Source organism: Chaetodon auriga, chromosome 21 (genome assembly GCF_051107435.1).
Source record: "Chaetodon auriga isolate fChaAug3 chromosome 21, fChaAug3.hap1, whole genome shotgun sequence".
In the NCBI taxonomy this organism is placed as follows: domain Eukaryota; kingdom Metazoa; phylum Chordata; class Actinopteri; order Chaetodontiformes; family Chaetodontidae; genus Chaetodon; species Chaetodon auriga.
The window spans coordinates 17,361,616-17,381,348 of NC_135094.1; the positions used below are offsets into that span (position 1 = coordinate 17,361,616).

At 47.3% G+C, this 19,733-nt stretch overlaps 1 protein-coding gene across 6 annotated transcripts in view; it reads left to right on the forward strand.

Moving 5' to 3' along the window:
- The window catches only part of LOC143339805 (rho GTPase-activating protein 12-like), a 49,690-nt gene extending 34,928 nt beyond the window's left edge, over positions 1-14,762 (forward strand). For 3 of the 6 annotated variants that reach the window (XM_076761264.1, XM_076761265.1, XM_076761266.1), the window contains exons 3-18: positions 4,176-4,448; positions 5,658-5,798; positions 5,972-6,052; positions 6,565-6,687; positions 7,834-7,908; positions 8,303-8,364; positions 8,455-8,536; positions 9,973-10,077; positions 10,178-10,276; positions 10,528-10,630; positions 10,718-10,837; positions 10,931-11,029; positions 11,782-11,859; positions 12,036-12,170; positions 12,301-12,406; positions 13,141-14,762. In XM_076761264.1, coding sequence (XP_076617379.1) covers positions 4,176-4,448; positions 5,658-5,798; positions 5,972-6,052; positions 6,565-6,687; positions 7,834-7,908; positions 8,303-8,364; positions 8,455-8,536; positions 9,973-10,077; positions 10,178-10,276; positions 10,528-10,630; positions 10,718-10,837; positions 10,931-11,029; positions 11,782-11,859; positions 12,036-12,170; positions 12,301-12,406; positions 13,141-13,315 — 1,857 coding nt within the window. In that variant the 3' untranslated portion in view covers positions 13,316-14,762. The remainder of the gene's footprint in view (positions 1-4,175; positions 4,449-5,657; positions 5,799-5,971; positions 6,053-6,564; positions 6,688-7,833; positions 7,909-8,302; positions 8,365-8,454; positions 8,537-9,972; positions 10,078-10,177; positions 10,277-10,527; positions 10,631-10,717; positions 10,838-10,930; positions 11,030-11,781; positions 11,860-12,035; positions 12,171-12,300; positions 12,407-13,140) is intronic. The other 3 variants (XM_076761267.1, XM_076761268.1, XM_076761269.1) reach the window with 3 other exon arrangements.
- The last annotated feature ends 4,971 nt before the right edge of the window (positions 14,763-19,733 follow it).

Sequence of the window (19,733 nt, forward strand, 5' to 3'; positions counted from 1 at the left end):
CCCCTCAAACTATGCAACAGCTCGCTCAGTCGATCATGTCCTCGGCACTCATTCGTTCACGTGAAAGATGAGAGCAGGACGAAGGCCGCGCACAGGAGTGATGGGCGGTGTTATCTTTCCTCTCTGCTCGGCGGTGTGGAGCGTAGTGGCCTGGTTTAAATATAGAGGCCGGCCTGTGGTGAAACAGTCCGAACTGCCAGTGTGTCTGTCAACACGTCTGTCAGTGCCCAGTTTGACTCAAACGCACAGAAGCACGCTCTGATGGAGGAAGCTCTGAGTTTTTCGCTGTAATTTCCTGTTGTGTTAGAGGAGTATGTTTGCTGGGCGGACGGATCCTGTTCCCCTTTCCCTCCGTCACAGTCCGTCTCAAATTCCCTCCTACCTTCAACCGGACTGCTAGACAGCCAGAAGGGCTGACAGAAAAAAGGGAATTTGTGTGTGTGTGTGTGTGTTGGAGGCAGGTGAAGCCACAGGGGTCGGCGTGCGTCCTGTCACTGTGTTGATGGCCGCCGTGAGGTCGCCATGCGTCGCGCATTCAGTATATTCAGAGGTTACAGGAGAGCCAGCGAGGATGATGACGACGTGTTTGTGTGCAGCTCTGGATACAAGGTGAAACAACAGACAGGGGCCTGAAATGAGACATGATGGACATGGAAATATGTGGCTTTTCTTCATCTAAAAATAGTCTAGAGGGTCTATTGTTTGTATCCTGGCAGGTATCTTTGCAGTGCATCTTTTGCCAAAAGATGGATTTCATGTCCGTAACAGTTCATTTCCTGGCGTCCTTTTCCTCAAACTGTCCATTTATAGTTGGAGGACTTTTCATCAGATGCCGGCAGGCACCGCCAGCATTGTTAAATTGAATTCCAGGTAGCATTAATAACATCCTAACAAAAGTTAGTCGGTCTGAATCCTGCAGATACTATGTGACTGCAGGCTGCCAGTGAAGCACTTGATGTTGAGTTCAGTCCTCTGCTATTCCAAGCATGCGTTGGACCTCTCTCTGAGCATATGGTGCACGTTGCATAAGGCTTTTCTGTCTCATGCAGAACAGTCCGTTTTCGCAAAAGAGGGCACCCATTGTCTCTTGACATCAGTTCTATTTTGAGTTTGTTGCTCAGTTTCAAGGGAGCAGTTAGTCATCCACTTTTCTTTGTAAAAAGGTTGTTAAAGGTATAGTGCCAGAGCCCGACTGACAGCTATTGACTGGGTCAGTGTTTTCGGCTGGTTTGTATTTATCACAGATATGCTAACATTTAGTAATTCAGCTGAGGCTGATGGGAGTGTTAATGGCGTGGCTAATAATAAGTCGTGATGTGGATGACTGAGAATCTTCAGTCAGTTTTAACCGTTCTTCTTCTGTCTCTTCACTTTATGTTGCTGTGATACTTAATAGCTAAACTACCTCTTTAAGTACAGGTGAAGACATACTACCTGGAAAGGCAGCATGAATAATATGAGGTTAAATGATGCCCGCCTGTGGACCCTCCGCTCTGTCCGAAACGATTGCCGTCTGAATGAAAGTGGAGGCTGCAGCAAAATGTTTTGTTTTAACTGCTGTCAAAATGGACGTTATGTCTTGTTAATTGCTTCTCCAGCGGATGCAGTTGGGTTTGTCTGGCCTGAGTGGAATCTAAATAGATTTGACCCCAGCCTCGCTGCTCAGGCCACACTCAATCATCTGCATTTAGACCTGATCATTACCACATTATTCCCTAAAAACCCAATTAAAGCCGCGGCTCCCCGGCTCCATTCCGGTTGTGACGGATGAGTCTGAACCCGAGTTCAGCCAAACCGTCATCTCTCAGCGGTTGGCCTCCATGCTGGAGCACTTGCTGTGTGTTGGACTGAAGCGGGGAAGCAGCGGGTAAACCTAACTGAAAGCAGCAGGACGCTGCTGAAACCCTTCCTCTGCTCCCGCCTGTGTGCAGGATATTAAATAATAATTTATGTGAAAAATATTCCTGTTATTCCAAGACCGGCAGGAAGTCCCATCTGTGTCCTGAACGCGGTTCAAATCCTCTGACTGAAGTGCGTCCCCCACCCCCACCCCCACCCCCCCACATTCCTCACCTGCAGCACACCTGCGTCTGCGCGGGTCTTTACCTGCTCTGTGTTTTACACTATGTTCGGTGCTGGATCTCCTCTAGAGACGCGAGGCTGGCGTCGCTCTCACAGACTCAGCTCTGCTCTGAAATGTTTTTCAGAAGCATCCGCGCCGCTGTTGAATGATCTGAGCGGTCGCCACGGAAACGTCGCTTCGTGGCTTTTGTGGTGTGACCTTCGCGTGCTGCCAAGTTTTCAAAGATGGCTGTTAGGACTGTCTTTGAAGTGTGTCAGCGCTGATGCTGCAGCGCCGCGTTTGTGTGTCAGTTTATTGTGTTGACTCTTCTTAGCTGTGAAGTCATTTAGAAACTAGCTTTAGCAGTGAAACAGCACCCTCACACTCATTGAGTTTTCCTCATAGACCTCACCAACACCGGCCCTCTGCTCAGATGCAGGCTCTGTCTTATCTCCCCGTCTACTTCCCCTTCCTCCTCGGCTTGTTTCCTCACTCTTGCCATCCTCATTTTAACCGACCCTTTTTGTGCAATTCGAAGCATTGTTGATGGTTGTGTCACAGAAAAGTGACAACATGCTGCAACGTGTATCCTGTCAAAATGCATGATGATTTTTGTTTCATCTGCTCGTTTGTTGCAGGGATTCATTTAATCAGAATGATCTTCTTATCTGTTAGTTAGTGATGTGTTGATGCAGTGCGGTGAGCTCCATGTGGGCTCTTAGCTTCAGATCTGTAGGAGGTCACGCGCGCTTTGATGAGGCTGGCGATGCAGCGTCATCCAGCAAAGCACCGCGTCAGCTAATCAAATACACGCAGGCTCACATCTCTGGTCGATTGTCTCGTTTATCTCGCCATGGCTGTGATGAAAGATAAGCTTGACTTGTAAAATCTTGTGTGTTTATGATGAAGTGTCGTGCAGTGTTTTGGCATCTGATAAGCCTTTTAACACGTCGTCTGACCCTCCTGCCACTGCACTTCCTTTCCTCGTTGTATTTCATCGCAGCTCAGCTCAGCCTCCTGCGCCGTGTCACTCTGGGCTGTTCTCCGTCTGATTCCCGGCTAACACCTTGATCACCTGCCTCTGTAAATGTTCTCTAGCTCAGCTCAAGCTGGTCCAGAACTCTACAAGAATCTTGTTAACAAAAGCTAGCATAAATCACACGTCGGTACAATTTTAGCTTCTCTCCATCGGTTCCTTGTCACTTACAGGATTGATTTTAAAGCTTAATTTTTACATACAATTTCATAAAAGCAGCAATTTCTGTCTGTTCAAAGGTCGAGGTAGAAAACTAAAGGTGGTCACAAACAGACTCATCAGTGACCATCTTTAAAAAGCATCTTAAAATCCTCGTTTTCTCTCACTTTCTCTTCATTTTATGCCTTGTCATTCTGAGCTCTGCACTTAATTGTACTTCTCTTCATATTTTGTCTTCTCTTTCTCTTTCTCTTCCTGTAAACCACTGAGTAACTTCTGTTTTGAAAGGTCTTATGTAAGTAAAGCTTGCATGCTAACACCAGTAGCTCTTTATGTTCATAGCATTTGTCTCTGCTCTCTGAATAGACAGATAAAAGATTATGTAAGCGTGCTGAGTCCATCTGGTTTGAGGACCTGATTGGAATCGGACTGATATGGTTTTAAAGTATCTGCAAGCCACATGTGGCATCCGATGTGATCAGCAGCTGCATCCTGTCGTGCAGACCGTCAGAGAGACTCGTAGCTCATCGCCTCACCTTCATGCTCTTAGAAAGAAAAGTTGGGATTTTGCTGCTAAAGGCGCATGTTTGTGATTTTGACTTTTAACAGCTCAGCTTGTTACATTCCTCAGTCTCTTTCCAGGATGTGATAGCTGCTGGTTTCTGTGCTGCGCAGGCCCAACATTCCTACAGATCCTTAGATCTCAGCACTCTCTGAAGTCGTTTCAGGGCTCCTTCTGGTTGGGGAATTCCTGGAATATCATGACATTTTCAGAGGACAACCAGGACATTTAGAGTCACTGTAGACATGAGGGAATATCAGCTGAAAACAGGAAAAAGTGTTCAGATCTTAAATGAGATCTTGAAGAAGTGTGCATGATCTGACCTCCTCTCCGCTGTCCTTTTTTTCTTCCACCAGACAACATCACCTACGGGTCAGGGCCGGTCCGACTCGCCGGTCTACACCAACCTCCAGGAGCTGAAGATCTCTCAGTCCAGCCTGCCCCCCGTCCCGTCCAGCTCCCCTCTTCACATCCTGGGCGACTGGGAGACCCACAAAGACCTGAGTGGCAGGCATTTCTACTACAACCGCGCCACCGGAGAGCGCACCTGGAAGCCGCCGCGCACCAGGGACACGAGCGGCAGCACCAGTAGCATCCGAGGAGACAGCCAGGGCACAGTGGAGAGTGAGGTGAGGGTCGCTTAAACCAACCGAAGCCATTTTGTCATGTTTTGCGTAGCGGATAATCTGTAAAAAAACATCTAACTGTGAAATGAAACGCACACAAGACTGCAACAAATCAACTTCTCCACTCGGCAGACAAACAGTAGGTGTGATCCCATGTTGAAGCACAGGGTTCAGCTATTCAGTTTGTATGTGAGAAGCTGAAACCACAGTGGCGGAGGACACAAACAGTGTGTAGATGAAGCCTTAAACAAACAGGCTGCGGTGACGGTGTGGTGGACCTCAAAGGACTTTTAAAATGCTGTTGTGGTCTCTGATGGTAGGGAAACATGAGTGCCTTTGAAGGGGGGAAGTGGAGATTTCCTGTCAGGTTGCAGCTTCCTGACTCACTGTCTGACACTGCCCTCGTGTGGTGGTTTGGTTTATTGCAGGAGCATCTAGGGAAGAGTAACAGCTAATAATTACAGTGGTCTAATTATGAATGAGATGATGGGTGAACCAAAAGAAAATGAATCAACATACATTTGAATTGTTTCATTTGTAGTTAAAGCTGGTCACAACTTCTCATGTGAGGATTTTTTTTTACATTTTATAGACCAGCTGACTCATTGATGGATGAAATATACAAGTTAATTAGTAATAAATGGCAACAAGGATGAGCAGCAGCTATAGTTACGACAAATGTGTCATTTGTATGAGCAGTGTTTTGATGTTGTGGTGGGGGTGAGGTGGAACTGTTCTCAAGGGAAATACACTTATTTACTTTTTTTGGTGGCATGTGGTAGATGAAATGATTGATATCACTGACATGTACTTATGGTAAATATGAAGCTACAGCCAGCAGCTGGTTAGCTTAGCTTAGCAAGACTATAAACAGGCAGAAACAGCCAGCCTGGCTCTGTCCAAAGGTAAAATAATGTGCCTACCAGCACCTCTAAAGCTCTGTTCACACATTATACTGCACTTTCTTTGTTATTTTTGCCCTAAACTGAACTGTAAAAGCAGCAGTTTGACAGAGCCAGGTTAATGGTTTCCAGTCTTTGTATCATTACTGTTAAGCTAGCCAAGCTAAGCAGCTTTTGTAGCTAGAGAAATTCAAAGTAGCAGAAAACAGACATACAAAAGTAAAAGGGTTGTAATGTCCTCATGGACATATTTGTTGAGAACACTGAACCACCATGTCTCATGAAGCGTCTCTCTGTGTCTCTTCTTCAGCCGCTGTCCTCAGAGGAAAACTGTCACAGCACCCACTCCAGTCAGTCTGACAGCCAGTACGGGTCGCCCCCTAGAGGCTGGTCCGAGGAGCTGGATGAACACGGACACACACTCTACGTCTCTGAGTACACACAGGAGAAGGTGCAGTCCACTGATCAACCGTGCACCTTATATGGACTGATCCCTGTTGTGCAGGGATCGGGGGGGGGGGGGGGGCACCTTCTGCATGTCGTTATAGATTCACTCTCTGCAAATGGTGTCAAATCTGGTTGTTTTCCTTATCTTTGATTGCTGAACGCTGTTTGTATTCGCAGTGGATAAAACACGTGGACGAGCAAGGCCGGCCCTACTACTACAGCGCTGATGGATCCAGGTCAGAATGGGAACTACCCAAGGTAAGATTATCCTATGAACATCATCTGTCCGTCTGCTGCCTCACTCGCACCTCATTTAAAGTCACCCCCTCCTCTTGAAAGTGGAAAATCTTCTTCGATTACATCACCTCACACCACTACCCGGTAACACACTTTTGCGTGGCTCCTCCTCCCCATGGTGTGTATTCCTAAGCCCTCTCCTGTCAGTGTAAGTGGATGAGAGTCTGATGAGCTCACACAGGAGCCAGGTTTGGGTGACAGACTATTACTGGCTGTGTACCTGCTAATCCAGAGAGCTGATCACAAACCAGCAGTCCATTCTCAGAGCGAGTGGGCTGTAGTGCGGACATGGGTATTATCAGTGGACTTTACTGGGGACTGTTGAAGACAATGCCTGAGCTGTAAGAGAACTCCCTCTGTCCAATGGTGCTGTGGAGAGTATCAGGAGAGGTAGGACGGAGGGACTACACTGAAAGGTGAGCTGGAATAACTCTGTGGCGTCTAAACTTCAGCTGTCCTCTCTGCCCCCGCAGTACAATATCTCCCCTCAGTCCGGAGAGGTTCCCAAGAGTCGCAGTCTGGAGAGGAAGCAGCAGGACCCCATCGTCCTCACCAAGTGGAGACACAGCACCTACGTCCTAGACCTCAACGATAAGGTAAGACACGGTGAAGGCGGCGGGATTCAAAAAGCAGAGAGCTCGTGACAGACTGTTGGGTCTGATCGGTGTGGACGTGGGCCCTGTCTTTTCATGTGGTCTTTGTGTTACCTGTCTCATCGGCAGTGAGTTTAATCCCAGCGGACTGATGACGCTCTCAGCTCAGCGGAGAAACAGGCTTACAATGGCTTAATCTGGCTCTTTTATTTGGGGATCTGGGCAAAGAGGGGTGTGTTGCTCAAGTGGACAGCAGGTTTACTACCTGTGGTTAGAGGTGAATGTGTTGTGATGTTGTTATCAGACAGGGAAGTTTCTGGTTTGTATTCACTCCAGCTAGTTTCTGTGCAGAGTCAGGTTGTAAGCTGACCTCCATGGAGCACGGTAATCCATTACAGCAAACACTATGCCTTTAAAAGAGTGCTGTAGACAGTTAGTATTACACTCCTGTAAAATTATGGGACTGACGAGAGACAAATACAAGAAAACTATAGTTTAGTTTATAGTTTCAGGCTTATTTTTATCATTCTAGGCAGGTAAATGTTAATGAGCAAGGTTAAACTGGACACCAGCAGCTTTCGATAACAAACTGTGGAAGGTTTCAGTGTGAGGAGAGCGTGTGGGAGGCTAACTCTGGTGGTTTCATTGCAGTTTTCTCTCAGACTCTGGCGCTTCACTTCTGACTCGAGGAGGTTTCGTCTCTCTCTTTGCCGTGATAAAGTTGGTACCGCTCCTCTCCGGCCCCCCCGTCTAATCAACAGACGATCCGCTCTGATTCGCTGTCAGTGTGTCCTGTAGACTTGTTTAGAAAGCTGTGATGAAATCAAAGCCGTGTCAATCAAAGATGGCTGATTTGTTCTTAAGGTGGATTGGATGAACAGGAAAGAAGCTGCAGTTTGGAACCTCTCGCTGAATTAACACACTTTCCTCAGAGGCCCAGAATAAAAGCATGTTGTTTACAACCTCAATCCTAACTTCATCCTTACCTTTTGGTGACCTTTACTAACATTACAACACAATCTTGTGATTCCTCTGCAGGTTGCTGATCCATTTTCCTCTCCTCACTGACCTCAGACTGACTGTCTTCATGTGTCTCGTAGTTAGCTGGTAGTTGTTAGCGACTCATCATGTTGTGCCTCTTGTTGGTAGGAGTGTGCTCCGGCGCCCAAGCAGAGCTCTCCAGACTCTGACTCCTGCCCCTCATCTCCTAAGCACCCCTCGACAGTTAGTATCCCAGCTTACACCGCATCGCACCACACTGACCGCCATCCCTCTTTCGCCTGCATCCGAACACAAACATCTTCTCATCCTCCAAACTCTTCATCTCTGCATCGCATTTGGCTCTTCTCACCAGCTGCATGCCACATCCCACGTCTAACTGCATCACATCTAACATGACAAAACATTTCCCAACCAGGAATGCAGCAATTTTGACCCTCTGCAGCAGCGTTAGGGCGCCCTCTGCTGGTGATATTTTGCACATAACATCAAGCAGCCCAGCCACTTCCATTGTCCCATTCGCTTCTCAAGCCTCAGCGCTGTGTGTGTGTCTGGATGTGTGTATTTTCATGCATGTGTTCTAGCAGGTCCTTATCTGCGTCTGTGTCTTCCTCCTCAGCCCTCAGAGAAGTGTGGAGTCCTCAATGTCACCAAAATCACAGAGAATGGAAAGAAAGTCAGGTAGGAACTGACCAGTTCACACAAAGCTTCGTTTTTTAAAATCCTGATGAGCTTTTAAGAGAGTTGTCTCTGTGTTATGGTGCCTTACAGGAAGAACTGGACCTCTTCGTGGACGGTGCTGCAGGGGTCCTCCCTCCTCTTTGCCAAGGGTCAAGGGGGCAGCACCAGCTGGGTATGTATCCCATCAGCCCCAAGAGACTCGTGTTCCTGTCAGGTTTCTGAGCTTTTTTAGCTTTCCATTCATCTCTGTGTTATTTCTCTCTTCCTTGTTTCTGCATAGTCATCTGTCTTCATTGCCTCCTGTGCTGTGAAATGTGTCATCCTCTGTTTATTGCTCCTCTCCTCTCCTCTCCTCTCCTCTCCTCTCCTCTCCTCTCCTCTCTTCCTTCCTGAAGTCTTACTACCGCAGCGGCTCCATCCCTGAGCTGCTCCTCACTCTCCTTAGCAACTGGAAGCGCTCAGTCAAGCCCCGTCCTGCTGTCTCCTATGTGAACTGTAGGCCTGTGCAGGCTGCCGCTGTATGTCCCCTCTCTCTGCATGTCTTCTCCCCATCTTTCAGTCTTTCGTTCACTCCTGCTTTAGCTGACTGTGCGTGTGTGGAGCTTGATTTACCTTATCCTAATTTAACAAATTCTGGTGTGTGTGATGTGAAAATGCTTGTCACAGAGAATTATCGCCTGACTTCTGTACCTTCTCAGCTCCATGTGTTTTAGCATCAGCTGTTTTCAGTAGGCAGACAAAGGTAGCAAACAGCTGATGAGCATAGTGGAGCATTTGGCAGCTAAGGAGCCAGATATTTTTCTCAGGAGCTGGTAGAGAATTAAACAGCTAAAGGTAGAGTACACTCATCAGGTGGACACAAACACGACTGAATAAACGTTTGTGTTGCTGTTTGTCATAATAACTTTATAAGGTGATGATATATGTCAGTGATGCTTTTACAGCAGATTTACTTCCCTCAAGTGGCAAATAAATCAGTTAACGCAGGTTTAAGTTGGATGGAAAGATCAACCTAAGCCTCAAAAGCCTTTGAAAGTTTAGATTTATTGTCTTTATTACGATCCCCAGCTGGACACAAACCAGAGATGTTCATGTTCATGTTCAGCAAATTAGATGTTTTTAAAGCTCTCTGTGATAACCTGGAAGAACGCACGTTCGACGACGACAGACCATCATGGTGGAGTTGAAACACAAGTGTCAGCGTGCATATGCATAATGTTCTGTGTGCCTGGAAACACTAAGTAACCTTGAAAGTCAGTTTTATGTCCGACAGTCTTAAAGGAGTCTAACCAGAAGCACTGACTGTTCATTAATGTGCACCTGATATAAATAACAACTCACAGTGATTCACAATACTAAAGAGGTGTGTGTGTGTGTGTGAGGAGTTCCAAACAGTAATGAAGGATGTGACACCTGCTCTAACAAGCAACTTCTCTAGAAGCTCTAGTGTCTGTGCTTTTGACAACCCGGAGAACAACAGGCAGAAATTCACATCACATGTAGTTATGGGATGTTTTGAAATGTAACTCTTCTTTCCATTTCTTGTTTTAACATGAACATGTGATATCAGCTGTGTGTCAGACTCTCATACCGTTTCCTTGATCCCAGAAGTTTGGCAGCAACCAGTCGAAGCCCGAGTTCACCGTTGATCTGAGAGGGGGGTCGGTGGAGTGGGCCTCCAAGGACAAGTCCAGCAAGAAGCATGTCATCGAGGTATCGGACGCTGTGGATGTGCAGTGGATCAACACTTGGACTGCAGATGATTTAATGCGGTGGTTTTGGTCAGAAGTAATGTTGACTTTTCCTCCATCAGCTGAAGACTCGTCAAGGGACGGAGCTGCTGATCCAGTCAGAGATCGACAGCGTCATCAACGACTGGTACCGGGCCCTCACAGAGACCATCAACACACACGTGAGGAGACAGCTGTCGTTAGCAAAAATTATGAGATGTCAGCAGTTTTATCTTTGAGTAGATTTCTTGTATCTGCACTCCCTCACTTACATTCCCTCTGTCCAAACCGGAGTGAAAACTTGTCAATAGAGCTGAAATCAGAATGTTAACACAGTGAAACAGGCTGCGAATGGTTGGAGCGAATGGACCTCAATAGTAAAATAAGTCTGAGTGGACTGTGTCTAATAGTGTGTGTGTGTCCTCCTCCCCAGGCCTGGGAGTCAGACGAGGCCATTGAGGAGGACATGCCCGAGTCTCCAGGGGCTGAGAAACAGGACAAGGAGAAAGACCACCGGGACTCCAAGAAGAACCGAGGTGAGACAGGCTGAGACAACGCGCTGTATGCGTGTTCATGATGAGCGTCTTACAGAAACACACTCACACCCTGCTCGTCTCCCTCAGCGATGAAGACCTCCGTGAGTATGGACTCATCAGACCAGAAGAAAACCAGGATGAAGCTCAAGAAGTTCCTGATCCGTCGGCCCACCTATCAGGCTGTCCGAGACAAAGGCTACATCAAAGGTATTCAGACAGAGTGCAGCACATGCGCCGACCCACGTGGGTTTGAAATGCAACAGCATATAGAGACCAATGTGTGTGTGTTTGGTCCCTCAGATCAGGTGTTTGGCTGCAGTCTGACCAGCCTGTGCCAGCGGGAGAACACATCGGTGCCCAACTTCGTCAAAATGTGCATCGAGCATGTGGAGAACACAGGTATGAACAGCACCCCTCTGACTGATCTGAATCCTTCAGTCGTCAGTAAGCTATGGCATTCCCATTCACACCCCTGCCTTCAGTTCAGGAGTGAGTCCAGTCTGCAGCTATTTGTTCATTCCAGTGCGTATCCAGACCTGGAAACAGCTCTCTAAGCAGCCACCTGTGTGCAGCAGTCATCACATCACCATTCTGTTTCCTGTGGACTTCTTGTTCTCTCAGTAGGCTTTGAGCCACTGAGTAACACGCTGCGGAACAAAGCTGAGCTGACAGTGCCACTTGTAGTCAGAGAGGAGAGCTCCAGTGCTAAAAACTGCTGATTCGCTCAGTGACACTGACGGTTCAGCACAAGCCCTTCAGCTCTGTGGAGGCTGATTCATTCGGACCTCTGTTCTATCTTATGTAAGCCACAGGTGAATCCATTCAGCTCGGTCAGGTCTGACATCAGTTCATATCAAAGGTACAAAAACAGTGCCTCAGACTGTGTGTTGACACGAAATCTAAGGATGTCAGCATGAGTAAAACACAGTACCTGAATCAATGAAGCATACAGCCAACATACATTAAACATAGCACACAGCATAAAAAACCCCCAAAAACAGCTGCAGTGTTTGCAGCGTGTTCAGCTGCGTCTTTTAAACCGAAGCCATGAGGTGATGCAAGGAAATGCCAAGCGTTTGATCAGGTGACCTTTTTTTTGGGGGGCTGTTTGTTTGAGTTCAGCGTTCACTCCTCTCATCCTTCTCCTGCAGGTCTCAATATTGACGGCTTATACAGAGTGAGCGGCAACCTGGCGGTGATCCAGAAGCTGCGCTTTGCTGTAAATCACGGTAGGACTCCGGTCTCCTGGCCGACCCCTAACATGCCTGAAACACCGGCTGCTTGATGTGGGATGATACGTGCTCCGAGCTCTCGGCACGCAGAACACACAGATTTGTTGATGCGTGAGGTTCTGCTGTAGTAACACTTCTCTCCGTCGCTCTCTTGGCTTCCCTCCCTCCATCAGATGAGAAGGTGGATCTGAATGACAGCAAGTGGGAGGATATCCACGTCACCACTGGAGCTCTCAAGATGTTCTTCAGAGAGCTCCCCGAGCCCCTCTTCACATACGGATCCTTCAATGACTTTGTGAACGCCATCAGTGAGTAACCGCGTCCGCTGTTCAGATACGCCGTGACGAGGCATTTGGACGACACTGTTTTTCGTCCCTAATTTAGCCACAAGATGGTGCTCTGCACATGTCTGACCGGCTGTCTGTTTCTCTGCTGCAGAATGCTCCGACTACAAGCAGAGAGTGAATTCAATCAAAGACTTAATCAAGAAGTTGCCAAAACCCAACCACGACACAATGCAAGGCCTTTTTAAACACCTGCGCAGGTAAGACAACAGCAGAGAGAGACACACACGTGACATTGTTCTAGAATTCTGCTCTTCACTGGACAGCGTGACTCTGATCGGGTCAACTGGAGACATAAGTGAGCGTCAGGCTCAGAGCATCCGTCTCTGTATTTACATGAAGTGCTGTTTGACTCTGCGTGTTTACCTTTCCTCAGACTGATCAGCCTGCGGGCAAACACACACTACAGCCGCTTCGACGTGTATTCTTAGCCCACTGGAGCCAGGGGCAGTATCATATGTTCACAATGACATTTGCCGAGGTTTCCAATTTGCATTTATATGGCGTTGTGTTTGCTGTAATTCAGTACCTATGAAGCGGTGTTTCTTTAGGAAATTTATAGCGTGACATTCAGTGTATGGAGGTCTACGTATATCAGCGGGCGGATTTAATCTTCTTTTTTTTTCTCTCCCTTCCATGAATATGTTATTGTTTTGTGCATCTGCATGCAAGGATGTAGATTCTATTTAAAAAGGCTATTATGCTCTAGCCTGGAGCGTTCAGTAGTGTTACGGAGCGTGTGTCGCGAGGCTTGCCTCAGCGCTCCATCTCGAGCCCCGAAGATGTGTGCGAAGGCCGTAATGTTGTTTTTCCTCCACGAAACCCCGAAGCTGCGCTAAAACCAAAGGTTGTCAAACAAATTCACGCTCACCGAAAGCCATTTATGACACGTTCCATCTTTGACTCTCACGCTCTACCTCTCTGTCTCCCCCAGGGTGATCGAGCACGGAGAGGCCAACCGCATGACCACCCAGAGCGTGGCCATCGTGTTCGGGCCCACGCTGCTGCGGCCCGAGACCGAGACGGGCAACATCGCCGTCCACATGGTCTACCAGAACCAGATAGTGGAGCTCATACTGCTCGAGTACGAGAGCATCTTCGGCAGGTAGAGGAGGATGCAGGGCTTTCAGGCGCGGGCTTCTCCCCCTTTTTCCCCCCTTTTCTTTGAAAGCTGAACATTGCTGTGGACCAAGCAGTTGGGAGAATAAAAAAAAAGACTTTACATTCATTGACAGGACAGTTTATGAAAGCGTTGCACTTACAGAAGTTTTGGAGATGAATTTAAAAAAAAAGGTGTACAGATTTCACCCGCTTTTTCAGTTGCCATTCCTGCTGCCAGTAGCGGGCCGGACGCCGACAGTGTTTGAGAGTGATGCCGTGACGACGCGTGGACGTCCGTGTGGTTTGATGGATTTGAGTATTCAGGTGTTTTCACATACACTGGATCCCTGCGGCCAGTAATTTGAACTTAAAAGCGGAGCCGGTGGAGGACCTTGGCGGATCGCGGCGGGAGGGGGGGGCGCCCCGGCGACCTCGCCGCCCCGCTGGAGGAATGAGCTGAACTGAACTGGTTTTCTGCGTCGTGGAGCTTTGTCTGTGATGTATCAGCCCTGTGTGCTTTTGGATCAGGTGGAAAAAAATAATCAGTGTTATGTTAACAGACTGTCTTTTGGCACTTGGATGAACTGGAGTTACAGATCGTGTCCCCAACTTCCCACAACCCCACCAACCAGCTACACCACCTCCCTCACCCCAACTCCCCCTTTCAACCAGTGTTAAGCATTAACCCTGTGACACGAGCGCCCTGTGACTTGAACGGTGGAGGACAAACCCCCCCCCCCCCCCCCGTGTGTGTGAGTGAATTAACCCTAAATGGAATAAAACCTGAGCAGAAGCATCCTCGTCTCGCCACTTTGTACAAACTGTGTGTCGTGTAGTCTTACGTGCTTTGGTAAAGTTTCCGTTAAGCTGCCGGGGGTCATCGTCTGTGGACTTCAGTGTTGGTTTCTTCAGTGGCGGGAAACGTCACCGAGCTCCTGGTGTTACTGGAAAACAACAAAGTGGATTTCCGAGAACTGCAATGTTACCGATTTTTTTTACATGAATCGTCACTGTCGGCTTGACGCCCCTTCTCCTCACCGAAGCTAGCATTAAAGAGGACGCAGAGAAGGGAAACGGTACCGAGAACATTTCAAAGGTCGACGTATGGGAGCATATGGGTGCTAGAATGCAAAGAAGAGCCTTTAAAAACCTTTCAGAGCATATGTACAGTGACAGAAAGTAGTTGTTCCAATGTGTTATAGTGACAGGTATGTATGCTTTGATGGTGAACTAGTGAAAGATGATTTTCATTTTGTAAATTTGAATTCAAAACGTGACAATACACAGATTGTGGAAGAAGAAAAAAACAAACAAACACATGATCGACTGTTACTTTTGTTTGAAGGTGTATCTGGAGTGTTTGCGCATGGTCAGCTGCACATTTTGAATGTAATTTTCAGGCTAACTGCTGTTTGTGAAATTGCTATGTCTAATAAAAAAGACGAACTAAACGTCGAGGGCGTGAAGCGTGTGTTCTTTGCGCGAGGGTTTCATGGTCACAGCGGACGGAGGCGGCGGAGACAGAAAGGTGAGTCTGCTGTTTAACCTTCAATCAACTCTAATGCTTCACCTTTCCCTCGGCTTTAATTACAGAATTGAATTAATCTACTCAACTGATATCCTGCTTATTGAATTGAGTGATTAAGCTTTCATGTCTCAATCAATTATATTTCTACCTGTTAATTATGAAATGAACTGCAGTATATTTCTGGAGATTTCTCAAATGCTGCACAACCTCTGCCGCTCGGCTTCCATTAATCTGATTTCTGCGTTCTTCGAAGGCATTTTCGTCATTACTCCTCAGGTCAAACTTGGCTGCGGACCTGAAGGGTGTGGATTAATTGATGTCTAATTAGGTAATTGCCACAGTGCCAGTTTTGATTAAGAAGCACGAGGCGGAGCGGGTGCTGAGCAAAGCTGCTTGCTGAGGGCAGCACAGAGCAAAAGCCTCCGTTTAGTATTCCCTTTATTTTGACTGCTGCTTGTGTGTGTGCGTGCTTCTGTGTTGGGATAGCTCATTTCACATGTGTGGAAGCTCATTTCTGGTTACGAACGATGAATCTAAAAATGCTCACATGAGGTCAAAATTAGGAGAAGTGAAATTTCTGACTTCAATTTATTAAAAACCAGTTCCTTTGTTATGAGGTAAACTATTATATGTGGAATGTTTGACCTTCTAAGGCAAAGCGATTAAGCCAACAGTCAAAAGAAGGAAGTCTGAGCACTGTGAAAGGGGTACAAGCGTCTGAGATTCTTCGTCTCTGCTGTTAAGAGCTTTTCATTCTGCAAACCGGCCAATAAAACTTTGCAAGAACTTGAAACTGAAATAACTAAACACACAAAAATCAAATGTTTCACTTAGTATCTTTAATTTTACTGAGTTATGAACATGTCTTATTCCTAAGTTTTCATATTTGTCAAAGTTATCTTCCCAATACATTTGATATGAATGAAAATGTCTTTGTGAAGTTCTATAGATCTATCTATAGATATATATACATACAATAAAATGAATTCTACAGGTGTGCTAACTTTCCAATTTTTTCCTTATCTGACAGTAATGGGCTTCTACAGATTCTCAGAGGACCCGGAGTCGTCTAATCCCCAGGTTTGTTTATGTGTTTTTATCACCACGCGTTCCCTCCTCCTTCCTCTGATCACAACTATTCCTCTTTGAAGTCAAATCAAACCCCCTTCCCACTCTTGCCTACGTGTTCATTTACTGCAACAGGTTTGACTTACACCTCGGCTCCGGCTCTGTTTTGACAGGACGGACCACCTTGGATTCGACAAACGTGTTGGAGGTAGGTAGCACTGAATCATGTTCCCCGTTGGAAACCACAGGCCGTTAAAACAGAGACGCAGAGGGGAGGGCCCCCAGTATTTCCAAATGAGAAAACAATTAGATCATTTCTATAATTCATGGGTGCGACCACAGCTCAGGCCCGGGGAGGCTCTGAGTGTTTGAAGTGCTCCATATGCTCGCGGTGGTTTTCAGGCCTGATCTGCTCAGTGCTGGCCCGGCCTGCTCCGTGGAGGCTGAGGTGTGGGCAGGTAATGTGAACAAGCCATTATGGAGCATAAAAGATTTATGGGTCTTCAGCGCCCCCCACCCCCCCGCTTCATTTGCAGGTGGGCTGTCGGCAAAGTGGCTGCATGAGGAACAAAATGGTTGGGAGTTTTTGCCACTCTGTGGTGAAGACCCCTGTACGTTACCCACTGCTTCTTACTCACAGCTCAGCGAGCAAAGGGCTGCTTATCCCGGGGATGCTGCTGTTAGATTGTGATTATGAAACAGTTGCAGAAACAGCATTTTAGAGGACTTGAAATATCCGGATTCAAATCCTGCGTTAACGTTTTCTGGCTGCCGTTTGGTGCTGAGCACAGTCCCAGTCCTCTGTCGCTCCTGTCCCAACTTGTTTGAAACGTGTCGCTGGCATCAAATTCAGAATAAGCATGTATTTACAAAAACCAATGCAGCTGATGATCAAACATTAAATATACTGTCTTTGCACTGTTTGCAATTGAGTGTATCAAAAAGGATTAGCAAGTAATGACATTGTGTTTTATTCATGCTTTACGCGGCGTCGCAGCTTCTCTGGAATCAGGCTTGTATGTGGCATTTGTCTTGATGCATTTATATGGGAGAGGCTTCACGTCATATTTCATTAGACACATGAAGTGCTTTTACAGCCTAATGCACAGCTTCAGCACCCAGGGCCTCTGCCTGCCTCCAATCCAAACAACCCGTCTGACAGGATGAATGTTCCGCTGGCTCCTGTGCATCCACCTCACCGTTCTCAGGCCCTTTGCTGCACCGCTGCTAGAGTGATGTTGCGGCAGTAGCGCGGCACTGACCTTCTGTTGTTGGTCTCTGATGGCGACTGGGCCCCACCTGGGCCCCCCATTCGCTTTGAAGGGCTGATGTGCCGTCAACCTTTAGGGAACAGATGCAGGAGTCAAGTCTTGTTATAATCCAGTGTCAAATCCAGTGCAGTGTACAGTGGTCGTGTTAATATAATGGGAGAGCTCAGCAGAACGAGGCTATTCCAGCAAAGCCTGCACACTTCCTGCACTCCTCTTTCTGCATGATCAAAGATTGCATGAGCGCTCACAAGGAAAACATCATGTGCAAGAAGAAGAAGAAGAAGAAGAAGAAGAAGAACTGGTTCCAGTTGCAGAAATAACTCATTTGCTGGCGCCCTTTAATTCAAAGCCATCCTTTTTCCAAATGTGCTGTCATAGCTGCAGCGCATGGCAGACGAGGCTGTGTTCTCGCATGCATGGCAATGCTAAGTAAGCGTGTAAGTATTCCAAATGTCAGCCCGGCTCATCGTTGTTATTAATGAGCTTCAGGCGGCAGGAGTGGATCATTTTCCATGGAAATTCAATGCATTTTAAATAGCAGTGGCTCAACATTCCAGGACAGGATTTACATAAGGTAATTGCAGGATGCTGAAAGTACCTTCTTGCTGGCAATGGATTTTTTTCCCCCTCCTTACCTTCAGTAATACAATCAAGTCCATTAAGTACGCAATAAATACAAGCAAGACTGTATGAGCGCTCCATGACAGATAATGGCCCCTCTCCACAATATCTATTTATTTACCCTTGGACAGTTACAGCTGCTGTTCTGGTAGACACACGCTCCTCTATAGCCTGAGTTAACGTCCTTTTCCTCTTCACCTGCTGGAGATGATTTGACAGCCTCAGTCCTACATGCTATTTCTCCCTGCTGTGACTGAGGATTGAAACAGGTTGGCTGTTAGAAAAAGGGGGACGTGTAGGAGAATTGAGATGAGGCCCCGCGTTACACCTCTCTGAGGTGTACCTGCAGCAGCTGCTATGGGGGTCTGGGGAAATTAACTGTAGATAGAGAGTGAGAACACAGAGACAATAGTGCCATGCTGGATGTATGCGGAGGTGTAGGGGGACTTCAGTCAACCCACCAGTCCCACTGTTACTGAGAAAAAAGCAGTTTCTTTCCTTTGGCTTTGTCAACTGGTGGTTATAACATCTTCCCCCAGGCTGGAATATTAACATCAAGCCAGCCTTTTCCATGAAGTGGAGTACCACGGGCCTTAGGTGGTAGTTAGCCTCTGTAGGTCTCTGACACGGCCTATTCAGCAGCTCATTAGAGAAATGGGCTGAGCTGGCTCGCTGCCCCTCCTTCCTCTGCACGCACGCTCTTCCCCTGGAGACCCGGGGATTATGTGTTGGTGGCGTGTAGGGGCTTTTGGGGCCATTAAGTGATGATTACTCTCAGAAAGTGCTCTGTGTGTTTCTTTTGATTAAGACTGATGGATGGGACCGGGTGCAGGCGGCTGCAAAAGCAGAGGTTTTTTTGTTTTGGGAAATAAGAGCAGCAGTGAAGTGATCTTCCATCCGGGATGGAGATGTGAGGTTGGGCTTGGCCGTGATAAGAGCTGACAGTGAGACAGGAAGAACTAGGTGCTCTGATTAATGTGAAAAAGGGGGTGGCTCTGTTTTTTTTTCTCCTCTCTGTCTCATTAACACTGTTGGCTCCAGAATCTGTTAGCTAACAGCGTATGTATTCCCCCGGTGGAGCTTTTCTCCACTGAGGCTGTAATTAGGACATTTCATCCACAGCCTTTTCAACACAGCTGTCTGATTGGAGGAAAGGCCCTGCGTAATTACTGGGGCCCTGGGCCCCTGACGCTGCCAGGTGTGGGGGGGACCCTAAGCAAATCACAAACACGAATTGAATTAAAGGATCAACAGCCTCACACGTGGACGCTGGATCGTGCACGTTTGTGATTTGAAGTGGAGCAGAAGTTTTCTTTCTCTCGCTGCAGGTAGACCTTTCAGAGGGAGGGCCGGACCGCTTTGCCAGCTCTCTCATAAGCTCATTGGATTTGCTCCTGTGCCAACGTCTTACTTAATTAGCCTGCACATTTTTACGGGCATAAATCGCTTTTACATCACTGCCAACGGAGCGCACCGCAAAGTGGGTCGATCATATATTATGTTGATCCTCCTTGGCGCAGTTAAAGCCATACATTACATTTGAATTTGTCGAAGAGCTGAGGGCCCGTGGAATAATTCTTCTTTGTTGTGCTGTCAGCGCTAATCTCTCCCCAGGGGTCTCAGCATCAGCTCTCTCTTTCTCTCTCGTCGCTGCCCCCAGATCGGATGAGTAAATTGAGGCGAGCCAGGAGGGCACCCACACATCTCTCCATCACCCCACTGCCCCTCCCAGCGCGTAAACCTGCCTCCCACCTTCCCCTCGCTGCTTCATCACAGAGCTCAGGGCCGCAACTTGGAGCATTTGTGATGCACATGACACATTTGGAAAAATTTGCCAGCACCGTCAGAATCAGATCTCTCTCTCTCAGTGCTTTTAAACCTGTCATGTTTAAGATCCCACACTCACAGGCTCAACATTTTAGAAACTTTAAGGCTGCT